We start from the raw sequence: 13125 nt of genomic DNA on the forward strand, positions 1-13125 counted from the left end.
TCTCTCTCTCTCATAAATAAATAAATAAATAAATAAAATTTAAAAAAAAAAAAACTATACCTCTATCTCAGTTCTGAGTTGTACTGATTAGAAAAACAAAAGTGCAGAGGCAGCCATCAAGGCATGCGGAGGAGGACTGGATCTCTGACTAGGGTGAGCAGGTGAGCGCCCTTCTGCATGACACCTGGGATGGTGGGAGGCTGGGTGGGTGGCCTTGGGGGTGTGGGTTCCCACAGCCCAGTGTCACCCAGGTGCCCATGGAAGTGTCCTGCTGAGAAGGGTCAGCTCAGGCATCTCCATCATCAGACACCTGGACTGGTTCAAGAGGTCTGACAGTTTTGTGCTGATCCTAGAGAGGCCCAAGCTGGTACAAGATCTCTTGGACTTCATCACAGAAGGAGGAGCCCTCTAGGAGGATCTGGCCTGCAGCTTCTTCAGGCAGGTGCTAGAGGCCATGAGCCACTGACATGACTGTAGGGTGCTGCACTGGGAATAGCCTCATTAACCTCAGCCACTGCGAGCTCAAGCTCATTAGCTTCAGATGGGGGTGCTGCTCTAGGACATTGTCCACACTGACTTCAATGGGACATGGGTGTATAGTCCTCCCAAGTTGATCCATGTGATTGGCCCTCTGGAGGAAATCCAGAACCACCTGTGGACATAAGGTGCACTTCTGCCCCGGAAGATCACTGAGATCTACCTGCACATCCTGTGGTTGGGGACCAACAAATAGCAACCTCCCAGCTGCCAGGTCCTCCTTTCCTCTCCACACCTGCGAGGGAGGGCAAGCCCCAGTGTCCAGCTCCCTATTCCCACTGACACTTGGCCATCTGGATTTTGGGTCTTTTTCTTTTGTTTTTCCTCCTTTTCTCCTCTGATTAGCGGGTGTCACTGTCTAGCAGGACAGTGCGTGACAAGGAACAATGCACAATTCATTCCAGAACCCAGAGCTCTGGGTTCTTTCTGGCGGGGACAGGGGCATTGCCATGATGCTTGTGCTGAATGTGAGGCAGGCTGGGTGAGAGACAGGCTGGGATGGAATAGGACTAGCATCATTTGAAGTCCCTGTTACCTCTTCTGACTCTTCTGAGTGACTTCTGCAGGGACTACAGCTGGCCATTGGGAGAAATACCTGAACTTGCCTCTTTTATCTGCTTCTTCCCCCGAAATCTGCCTGGGTTGGGTCCCGTCTTGCCCCTCCTTCTTAAGCAAGGTGCCGAGGAAGAGGCTATGGGACCCATTGCTGAACTGCCCACCCTGTCTGCTTCCTACAGTACAAGTCCGGTGAACCCACCTTCCTCCTTGGGTTTTATTTAACCTGTTTCCAAGCCAGCACCTCTCATGCGTGCACGCACAGACACAGACAGGCAGACATAGACACAGACACACACACAGCATAAACAATGCAAACAGAACCACTGTGAATGTACAGTTATCATGGTAGTATACAAAAGGATTATAATTGATCTAATTTTTTTTAATCCTGCTTTAAATTACTTTATCTGTTTTGTTTGTTTGTATTTTTGAAAAGATGCTCATTCTAACCCAGAGGTCAACGTTATGTATTTATTCATTTATTTATTTGGTTTCCTTCCTACTCAGAGCTTCCACAGCTGTTGTTCTAGGACTTTGGGTCTTTTTCTTTTGTTTTGTTTTTCCTCCTTTTCTCCTCTGACTTGGGGACCTCCTGGGGAAGGCTCTGATGCTTGCTGCATGCAGAGTGATGGCACCCAGGCAGGACAGCTGCTGAGGCTCCCTGGCTTCTGGGTGCACAGTGCAGGTGTCACTGACTGGTCTGTACACAGGACAAGGTCAGCACATGGTTCTGGACAGGGTGTGCCTCGCAGGCCCTCCTTTGGGCTGTGTTTCGAGCAGCATGTGACCTGCTGGTTTTATCTGAGTGAAATATTGCATAGGGAATGAAAGAGATCTTATTAATTTTTTTTACATAGTTGGCAGTTTTGAATAAAAAACCTTTTGTCTTTAAAAACAAAAACAAAACTGGGGAATATTATAAAGCATTTGTCTTTTTATTTTTATTTATTTTTTGTTGTTTTTATTTACTTTTGTATTTAGTACAGGGTCTACAGGGTCTCACTACACAGATCACACTCATAGTGATCCTCCAGTTTACAGTCTCACATGCCACCACTCCTAGTCTCAATTGCTGTCTCAGTGTGCCCCGGAGGCAGGGCTGGCACAGCACACCAGGGATCAAACCCCTAAGCAGGGGCTTTAATCCACTGAGCTATTTGGCCGGCTATTGTTTTTTGGAACAAGGTCTCACTATGTACCCCCAGCTGGCCTTGAACTCACAGTGATCTTCTTACCTCAGTCTTCCAGGTTTGGGATTATAGATATGTGCTACCACAACAAAATAAAGCATCTGTTTTTTTCTTTTTCTTTTTTTTTAAAGCATGTTTCTGACAGGGATTTTTTTCGCTCATGAGCTCTATTTAAATGTCAAATCAATGAGGAAAAAAAAGAGCATGAACTCTCATATTCTATCTGACTTAGGGCATTTCTAGGATCTTTACACTTATGTTTCTTTTTTTAATACTTTTTTTTTTTTTTTTTTTAAAGTCTTTTTGAGACAAGGTCTCACTATGCAGTTGAGCTCACTTTGTAGCGCAGGCTGGTCTTGAACTTCCAATGATCCTCCTGCCTCAGCCTTCCGAGTACTGGGTCACTATGTAGTTCAGACTGGTCTTGAACTCACTATGTAGCCCAGGCTGGCCTTGAACTCAGTGATCCTCCTGGCTCAGCCTCTCAAGTGTGTTCCACCATGCCCAGCTTACCCTTGTGTTTCCTAGGCCAGTGTAAACAAAAGGATGTATGATAGCTGCTGAAGATCTATGGCACTTGTGCCCCAGCTCCTTGGTGGTTCTCACCTCGTACCATTCTGCTGAGCGGGTGGGATCATGCTGTAGTACACGGGCACACCTGCTGCTGGGAGGCCTCCCTGCACAGACTGACTCACAGGGACCAGCACGGGCTGCTGGAAAGGTGGCTGGACCACATTTTGTGAGTCACTGCCCACTGGGACCTAGAAGAAGAAGACAGTAACTACTTGAACTCTCACTGAGCTCATCCAGAAAATGGCTTAGTTATTAGACCAGGGCATTGAAATTTCCCTTTCTAGAGAAGTCAAGATGCTTCCTGTTCTCATTTACCCAAAAGAAATGCTCACAGAGTTATCATTTTTCACCCTTCTCTAAATACCTCCCTTGGACATGTGACATGGAAGAGCTTGATCTCCTTTATCCTACTTTCCTGGCCATATGTACTATGTGAAAAACCAAATAATTTAGTCTCTTCTCCAATTCTCTGGGCTTTCATTCAGAGGAAAAAACCCCTAAAACTTCTAATGGAAAAGTGGAAGATAATTTAATATTGGAGCTGTCGATCTGGAGACCCTGGGAAGCCATTCCTTTTCTGCATCCCGAGACTGGGAGACCTGTTCCAACACAGAATGCACCCACTTGGTAAGAAGGCAGTGGAGTGTACTGAACCACCAGGCCTTGCATCTGGCTCCCCATACTGTTCCTCTGGCTGCTGAGCAGGCCCTGGTTCTGGGGCTGCTGGACCCCAATCATGCCTTGGTAAGTTGCCTGCTGCTGGGTAGGCATCATGGGCTGTAAACCTGTGATGGGTAAGCACAGAAGAGATTATCATGAATGTTTAGGAAGTCACACTGTATCAGTAATTTCCCATCTCCATTCTGTTTTTACCTTTTTTTTTTTTTTTTCTAGAGAGTCTGGGCTTCTCTATAGAACCCTATTCATTTCTGCTTTTTTTAAATGAGGAAGGTAATTCTTCTCTTTCCTAGTCTCAGCCCTTTCCCTAGCCACTACTTTCTTGTTATACCAGTGCTTCCTCTTACCAGGCTGCTGGGATGGCTGAGGCAGCTGCTGACCACGCTGGGGGCTATAGGCCACCGGGTGAGAGAGAGGTCGGTATTGCTGGTTGGAGTTATGATATTGTCCAGGAGGATAGTACGAAACCTGGATCTATTAAAAGAGGAAATAGGTATGAGAGATCACTGTAGTTCAGCCCAACATTCACAAAATACTAAACGCCTCAGAGCTGACAGCCAAAAAAATCTGTAAGAGGAGATATTTTGGACCTACAACTTGTAGGATTATCATACAAGTTTGAAACAAAACAGGGCTTATACAGAAAGGAGACCTTCTGGTTTAAGTGATAACATTCCAGTGCACAGTGGGGACAGTATCTCCTGGTTTGTCTAAACTAGAGGAAGAAAGGAAGATTATTAGACAAACTGAATTAGTGATTGGGGGTGGGGTAGGGGCTGCTCACCTGCTGAGGGGGCTGTATGTAGCCCTGGGGTGGTAGGACTTGCTGAGTAGGTGGTGCATGGCTAGAGGTGGCATAGTTGGAAGTGGGGAGGGGCTGTCCTGTAGAAGCCATGATGAAGCTAGTCTGCTGAGGGTGCTGGGAGATAAGTGGGGGCTGGAACAGAGCTGAGGATGGGTCAGCTGCTTCAGTAGAACCTTGGCGGCTAAGGCTCATTTGTCCAAAGGGGTTGCTGAGGTCATCTGCCTGTTGGGAGAGTGGAAAACTCAAGGACAGAAGTGGTATTAAGCCTCATATCTTCTTCTTTTTTAGAAATCAGTCTGGTTGTTATAAGTGTGTGTGTGTGTGTGTGTGTGTGTGTGTGTGTGTGTGTGTGTACACCAGAAATTGAACTCAGGACCTTGCATTTTGCCTGGCAGGTGCTGTGCAGCTGAACTGTATCCTCAGCTCTATGCCTCATATCTCTTTGACTTCAACACAGACAGATGAAAATAGCAATGCTTTTTCAAATCTTTCTTACACCATTTTGGGACAGTTTTGTTCTATGTCCTGAAAGGTATTTTTTAACTGTAAGCCTCTGTTATATGGTATTTTACATTATTATAAACTAAAGTTTTGAAGTTTACCTTGACAGCCCATCTCCCTATGTTCTTGTGTCTCCGTACCTCTGCCTAACAACAAAGTACTGATGGGCTCCACTCCTGCTGATCATGTCCTTATTCCCTTTGGAGGTTATTTCCACCTTTGTTCTTTGACACAAAGTTCTCCTACCCTTCTGAAACCTCTTCCAATTCTCACCTCAGAAAGGAGGCCAGGGTGAGAGGCTGAGCTGGAGAAGGAGAGTGACTAGCCAGACTGTAATTATCTTCACTCTCAGCCCTCTTCCCTAAGCAGCGAGCGTGATGGTGTTCCATCTCTCATTTGTATGGTGATGGGTTAGAGTTTCTTAGCTTCTTTTTTCCTTCTGTACTATATATTTCTACCCTTCCACTCTCTAGATGGTAATTCTTGCGCACATACATGCACATAAACCAGAGCAGGGGTTCTTTTACAAAAGAAACTAGCAGAAACCAAAAGACAATGTTGTTTTGAAGCTTTTCACTTAATTTTCAAGAATCTAAAAACTTAATTATTAAGTTTTTACTACTTTTTTACCCTACTGGTCATGAACAGATGACAAGAGGACTGGGCTGCAGATTATTTGGAGGAACTTATTCCAGGACTTTTCAGAATGGAGCTAAGAGGCAGGATGAAAAGGGGGAGTCTAGTGAAAAATCAGAGGTATGAGTAATATAAAGTTAAAACTGAAGACTCCTATAACCATAATGAAAATTACCAACAATGGGAGAATCAGATCTTCAAAGGATTTGTAAGTAGGGTACAAATAATTTAAAAAGCATACATACTATGCAGTGGGAGAGGATACTTTTTATATAAAGTGATATAGTAAGACAGGCCAAATGGGTAAAACTATTAATTTTTTTTAAAAAAGCATTTGGTTGTTATAGGGTCTTACTACTTAGCTCAGACTCATAGTGATACTCCTTTTTTCAGCACCAGAAGCGCTGGGATTCCATGTGCACCACCATTTCTGGACTTGGTGGCCAGCTCAGTGTGCCCAGGGTGGGGCTGGCATGGCTTGTGGTGCCAGGGATCAAACTCCAGTCCCTGCACTTGCCTAAGCAGGTGCTTAGAACAAAGGTGGAAATAACCTCCAAAGGGAATAAGGACATGATCAGCAGGAGCGGAGCCCATCAGTACTTTGTTGTTAGGTGCTGTCTTGCTGGTCCAAGATTATTAAGTTTTTACTACTTGTTATGGTTTGCGTCTGGATGTACCCCTGCAAAGCCTCATGGGATCAAGGGGGGCTCTTTAGAGGCCTCAGAATTAGAGTTTGTGATTCATTCATAGTACAATGCTGAGATTAGGAGTGTGAGTGCTATAGCCATCCCAGTGTGGGTAGCCTGCATGCAATATGAGGGAGGGAAAGAGGCTTGCTCGCTCTCTCTCTTCTGTTGCTTTTGGTATCTTCTATCACCATTAACCACTGCCTCTCTGCTACATACCACCCTGCCTTGGAGCTAGCTGACTATGGACAGAAATCTTCACAAAATAAGCTGACTTAACCTTTCCTCCTTTAACCTTGAGTGTTCGGTATTTTTATCTCAATAACCAGAAAAATACCTAAGACACTACTTGTACCAAAGAAGCTTGCACTTGTGTTACTCAAGTGCTAAGGATCAAATCCAGCACTTTGTGCATGTTAGGCAAGTGCTTTACCACTGAGCTGAGTCCCCAGTCCTGTTATTAATTATTTATTTATTTATTTATTTATTTATTTATTTGGCAGAACTGGGGATTGAACTCAGGCCCTTATGCTTGCCAGGCAAGTGTTTATTCTACTGAGCTATTGCCCCAGCCCCCGTTATTAATTTTATAGGAAACTGCAAAGAACCATTTTGTATAGAATTAACTGGGTTCCTCAGATATATCCAGGAAGCAAATTAGATGAAGGATATATGTGATAGAAGATGAGGGGCCTTGGTGAGACCAACATCCAGTTCTTCCCACCTCCCCAAATTCAGTGTTTCTCTGTCTTGTATTTAAGGTGTATTTTGCTGTGTTATGCTGAGGTCATTAGAATGCAACACAGTTCAGCTATGCTGGCCCCTTAAGAATAGCTTTTAACATGCCCTCTAAAAGTACTACATGCCTACAAACCATCATAGACTCATCCAGACATGCCCACACACTGACAAGACACAAAGGGATAATGAGGTTTATACCATGTTGTACTGCTGGGGTGGAGAGACTGGCAGAAGGACTTGGGGACAGGAGCTTGGAGTGAACTGAACAGGCTGCGGAGAGGGCTGCAGAGTCGGGACTGGCTGTAGACCAGCAGAGAGGCATGTGGAAAAAGGGAAGAGAAAAGGGAGAGGGGGCAGACAGAGATGGGGAGGGAAAGGGAAGGAACAACAAGGTTAATCACAAAAGAAATTTCACTTGAATTACAAGGGTGTTGACCAGGGTAGCCACCAAGCCTTGGACAGCTTCCTGCTCACATCTGACAAAAAAGTAACCTTTGCTATCAGGAAAAACCCACTGTAATATTTCCTGCCTCATTAGCCACTTAGAGCTCTGCTACTGCTGGGAGCAATCTGAAGATTCTCAGCACCAGGGTCTGCTGCTTGATTTCATTTTCACTTTTTTTTTGGTGGGGGGGGGAGGGTACTGAGAATCGAATTCAGGACCTCATGCTTGCCACAGCTGAGGACCTTGCTTAGGACCTCATTTAGCCATGAACTAAATCCCCAGCTCCCTGCTGCTTGATTTCAAATAAGGCTTTTTCTAAACCATGCTTTCCTGACCATATGATTATTGGGAAGCTCAATCAAAAGCCTCTGAAAGCCACTTAAGGAGGGAATTCCCATCTTTGCTGCTGTCCTGTTTTTATAGAAAGAGTCCATGGGCAGTTTTCCTGGAGGAAGTGCTCATTTACAGGGACTGATTTCCTTCCGAGGGTAGAAAGGGAAAAAACACCTAGTTGGAGTCTGCTTCAGGCTACTTCCCCTTGTTTTATGATTTGCTATACTCCTTCAACAAACTGTAAGTACAATCTGAAAAATGCCCCCTGAAGCAAACATGGAAGATTTAGGGATAAAAAATAAATAATTTAGCTATAGGTTTAGTACCTCTAGTCCCTTCTCTGACCTTCAAATAAGATAATTTGTTTAGGAACATGCAGTGCACTAAGTTAACTAATAGGTAGTTATTTTTTTCTCTCCAGTTATTCAGTTTCTAGTCACAGACTATGGTTGCAAGAGGGATGGGAGAAAGAGATGAGGAAGAGAACTCATATTTATATACACTGTCTCCGACAGTACAAGAATCCCATAGAGAACTTGTAACTAATAAAGTTAGGCTCAGACAAATTAAATCACTCATTTAGGACCCTACAGCTAATATTTTAAAGTTGGAATTAAAACTGAGTTCTGCAGGATATGTGTTCTCTCTACTGCACTCCATTTTGTTTTTTTGTATTTAGTATAGGGTCTGCAGGGTCTCACTATGGAGATCCACCTGTGTTCAGCCTCCCAAGAGCTGGGATTACAGGAACGCCAACACCCAGTCTCAATCGCCTTCTCAGTGTGCCCAGGGAGTGGGGCCAGCACGGCACACCTGGGATCAAACCCTGGCCCCTGTGTCTGCCTAAGCAGGCACTTCAGTCTGCTGAACTATCTGGCCAGCCCTCTAGTCCACTGTTAAAATGGTGAGGAGGAGGAGAAAGAAGAAACCAGAACTCCTCAGGCATTTTCCACAAGGCTTCTCCTTCTATATTTAGTGCATTAAGGTGCGGGGGCTGTGGTATCAACACCCTATCTCTCACATGTCTCCAAGTCTGATGAGATGGAATCTAAGCCATTAGAAGAGGCTGAAGACTCAGGAGACAGAGCGCTAGGAATTCTGAATACCCTTTAAGTGGGAGAATATTTTGGAGGCCTCAGAAGACCTAATACCTATATTTTAAAAATGTAAGTCATTTTGGTTAAAAAAGTTATTGAGAATTCCTTGTATGACATGGAAAGGATGTTGCTCTAGCTTGAAAAATCAACTCACAGCCCTAACAACATACTTATTTTCCATAAACCAACGGTATTACAAATGTGACTGCAGGCCAAGTTGTTAAGTGCTGACTCTTAGACATGTTGTCTATTATGCTAATCTTCTTCTTGCTCTTGAAGGAGAGCCTAACTTGGTTCAGGCCTTACATACATTAGGAAGAATAGTACAGTGGTAAAACAACTTTTCCTGCCCTTATGTTTATAGTGTGTGTGTGTGACAGAGAGAGAGAGAGAGAGAGAGAGAGAGAGAGAGAGAGAGAGAGAGAGAGAAAGATATGGGAGGTCAAACCTATGCTATGCTAGGCAAGTATTCTACCACTGAGCTACATTCCAGTCCTTTTTATTATTTTGAGACAGTGTATAACTAAGGTGCTTCTCAGACTGGGCTTATACTTGTCATCGTCCTATCTTAGCCTGCCATAGTGCTAGGATTACATGCATGTGTTCCCAAGACTGGCCTGGCCATGTTTTTTGTTTGTTTGTTTTGTTTTGTTCATTTTGTTTTGTTTTGTGTTTTGGTACTGGGGATCAAACTCAGGACCTTGTGCTTGCCAGCTAGGAGCTTATGCCACTGGGCTGTATTCCCTGGCCCTGTTTTGAGATAGCTTCTCACTATGCAGTTTAGGCTGGCTTTGAACTCATAGTGATCTTTCTAGTTTGTGTCCAAAGTGCTGGGGTAACAGGCCTGTGTCACCACCCCCAACTTGTGAGATAAGAAATCATCTGCCTCTCCTATGCCTCCCCTAATTGACAAAGGATATTAATAAAGATATGGAACTCGCTGCTATTTTTTGGTCATTCTAGTAGTATCCTCAGTTATAGTTCTCTCTTGGATGGTCTGAACTTCTAGAGCCAGGGAACCCTTGAGAAGTCATGACGCTGACCTACTGGTAAGTTCTGGGACAGATTAATGGCTCTTGGATGCCTGGGGACACCAGGAGAGACATTAAAGGGGTCCTTTGAAAAAGGTTAAGTGAAGAGCTTTCCCTGCTTAAATGAACAGGACAAAAGGTGATCACTGTCTCTTTACCCTCATCCTTATTCCTGAGTTTCTTTTTCTTTCCTCTTTTCTTTTCCTGGGGTTCTTTTTTCTCTTCTGTCTTCTTGTGTCTTCTCCTCTGTTCTCCTCTGTTCTGTTCTGTTCTGTTCTGTTCTGTTCTGTTCTGTTCTGTTCTGTTCTGTTCTCTATGTAGCCCAGGCTCATCTCAAACTTGCACTGATCCTCCTGCCTCAGCCTCCCAAGTGCTGGCATTACAGGAATGCAACACCACACCTGGCTTCACTCCTGAGTTTCAAATGTTTCAGTGACATATGAGATGAAGGCCTGCTTAGACAAGAAGGCTTACCAAGAAAAAGGGCACAATTCTGCCAGTACTGATCCCAGGTCTGTGACAAATGCCTCTTGCCATGGAGATAAAGGTAACTTACCTATCCTTCCCTGAAGTTTTCTTCTAAAGGGAAAGCTTTACTGTAAACACAGTGGTGTGTGTATGTGTGGTCATTTCCTTCATTCATACACTGCTATATACCCTATGAGAAACTGAACAATAATTATTCTTAGGCTCTGCAACTTTAGTTTAGAGCTCTCAGTACTAATACCAGTTAGGGCAAAAGAAAAAAAACAACAGCAACAACAACAAGGCAGTAGGAGAAGGAAGGGATAAAAAGTAGAAAGGAAGAAAAAAAGATATATACAATGAAGGTGGGGTGGTATAACTTTAGCAGCCACCATAAATATTGTTGGGACACTGAAATTACCCAGTGAAGTTGTTTACTTTGGAGTGTATGATCATGATTAAATTCAAGAGTTAAAACTCTGAGGGAACAGAGATCTATGCACCAAACAACGATTCCTACCCACAGTCCATAACCTCTAACCTAATAACATATTCCGTCTAGGTAACGAATCAATTCCAGGGAAGTGCTTATTCTACTGAGCCATCTCCCTAGCCCTATGAGTCAATTCCAAAAATTCACCCACTGACCTTTATGATCAGACAGCAGGGGCAAAACCTAATTAGAAGTTATGGGTTTAGGACTCATCACTTGGACATTTGCTCTAAAATTTAATGCCCAGGGGCTGGAGAGATGGCTCAGTGGTCTAAAGCACCTACTTAGAACAAGCTTAGCAAAGCATCAGGGACCGCGGTTCAATCCCCCAGCACCACATGCCAGCCAACCCTGCCCTCTGGTGGGCTGAGCTGGCCACACACACACACACATAAATAAATATTAAAAAAAGAAAAGGCTTGAAACTGTCTCATTGCTGTTTATCAATAAAATTAAAAAAATAAAATAAAATAAAATTTAATGCCCAAACTGTTATTCTATTATCTATCTCTCTTTCTCTCCCTCTCTCTTTTTTTTTTTTTTTTTTTGGTGGTACTGGAGATTAAACTCAAAGCCTTGAGCTTGTCAGGCAAGTGCTTATTCTACTGAGCTACCTCCCAGCCCTCTCTCTCTCTCTGTTTTTGTTTTCTTTTTTGAGATAAGGTCTTGCTTCGTAGTCTAGGCTGCCTTCAAACTACTGATCCTCCAGCCTCAGCCTCCCAAGTGCTAGGATTGCAGGTATATATACCTTTATGGCCAGTTTACATTTCCACTCTTTTTTTTTTCTTTTCAAAGTTTTATTGATAAACATATAGCAATGAGACAGTTTCAAATCAAATCGAGAGTACAGTTTCAACAAATAATACATTTCCACTCTTGTCTGTTTCTAGGTATGGATGGCATATGGAAGGTGGAGACAGATGGAAGACTAACAGGAGGAAAAAGAAATACAATAGTGTAACAAACACATTTTAGGGCTTTTGGTCTCAGCGGCACAAGCGAGATGACGAAGGGAACATCATCCTTTGGAAAGCATCGAAATAAGACGCACACCTTGTGCCGCTGCTGTGGCTCTACGGCCTACCACCTTCAGAAGTTGACTTGTGGCAAATGTGTCTATCTTGCCAAGCGCAAGAGAAAGTATAACTGGAGACGAAATGCCACTGGAACTGGTCGAATGAGGCACCTAAAAATTGCATATCGCAGATACAGGCGTGGATTCTGTGAAGGAACGACACCTAAACCCAAGACAGCAGCTGTTGCAACATCCAATTCATCTTGAGAATTGCAACAATCACTCAAAATAAATGCTTTGGTTTTAAAAGATTAAAACAAAAACACATTTTAGGGGCAAAAAAAAAAAAAAAAAAAGAACTAAATAATATTGGGTATTGGGACCTTGGGAAACTGATATAAGTGACACACACACAAATATATCTAAAAGAACAGTAGGAGACAGCCACAAGGAACAGCAGAATTTACCGCTTTATACATTCATGCTAAGATACAGGAATAAAAGCACCAATACATGCCATTACTTCGTAGGGGGTAAGGGAAGCTGATAAAAGTGAGACTTTGTGGGGAAGGTGATGGCAGAAGAAGAAAGCAGCACTATAGAGACTGATTTACAGACAGAAATAAAGGGCTAGAATGTCTGTGTGTCAGTTACGCTTAGAGTAGGATTTTCTAGATTTTTCTCTGTCCTTCCTGTAAGATTCATTTCATGGCACTGAGATAGGGCAGCACTGAGTCATTCTGGGATCTTTCCATAAGTTTCTTTCTTTTTTTTTTTTTTTTTTTTTTTTTTTTTTTTTTTTTTTTTTTTTTTTTTTTTAGTCTTTTTTTTTTTTTTTTTTAATTTTATTTATTTGTGTGTGTGTGTGTGTGGCCAGCTCAGCCCACCAGGGGGCAGGGCTGGCTGGCATGTGGTGCTGGGGGATTAGAACCGTGATCCCTGTGCTTTGCTAAGCTTGCTCCAAGTAGGCGCCCTAGACCACTAAGCCATCTCACCAGCCCTTTCCATAAGTTTCTAGTTCCTAGGGCAGTAGTGCTTAGAACCTGCTTCTCGTTCCTAAGGAAAAGATTTATCAAGGTAACAATGGACTGACTGAACTAGGAGAACGAGGGAGACTGGCATATGAAATAAGAACTTAATCTAAAGCAGGAAGGAGCACAACAGGGCTCCAGATTACTAGAGAAGACTTCAGCATAAAATATGGGGCTCTAGGTATGGCACATACCTCTAGTCTCCCCCACTGGGAGGCTGAGGCAAAAGGATCACCATGAGTTGAGGCCAGGCTAAACTATACAGTGAGACACTCATTAGAAAACCAAAAAAGATTTTTAAAAAATGTGT

The 13125-nt window shown here is 43.4% G+C and overlaps 1 protein-coding gene across 18 annotated transcripts in view; it reads right to left on the reverse strand.

Moving 5' to 3' along the window:
* The window catches only part of R3hdm2 (R3H domain containing 2), a 204790-nt gene that overhangs the window by 15340 nt on the left and 176325 nt on the right, over positions 1-13125 (reverse strand). For 14 of the 18 annotated variants that reach the window (XM_023707308.1, XM_023707312.1, XM_023707315.1 and 11 more), the window contains 5 exons: positions 7104-7205; positions 4321-4563; positions 3884-4010; positions 3483-3643; positions 2892-3046 (listed from right to left, as the gene is read on the reverse strand). In XM_023707308.1, the coding sequence (XP_023563076.1) occupies positions 2892-3046; positions 3483-3643; positions 3884-4010; positions 4321-4563; positions 7104-7205 (788 nt within the window). The remainder of the gene's footprint in view (positions 1-2891; positions 3047-3482; positions 3644-3883; positions 4011-4320; positions 4564-7103; positions 7206-13125) is intronic. The other 4 variants (XM_023707316.1, XM_023707320.1, XM_023707319.1 and 1 more) reach the window with 1 other exon arrangement.

The sequence above is a fragment of the Octodon degus genome, unplaced genomic scaffold, assembly GCF_000260255.1.
Source record: "Octodon degus isolate 3935 unplaced genomic scaffold, OctDeg1.0 scaffold00286, whole genome shotgun sequence".
Taxonomy (NCBI): domain Eukaryota; kingdom Metazoa; phylum Chordata; class Mammalia; order Rodentia; family Octodontidae; genus Octodon; species Octodon degus.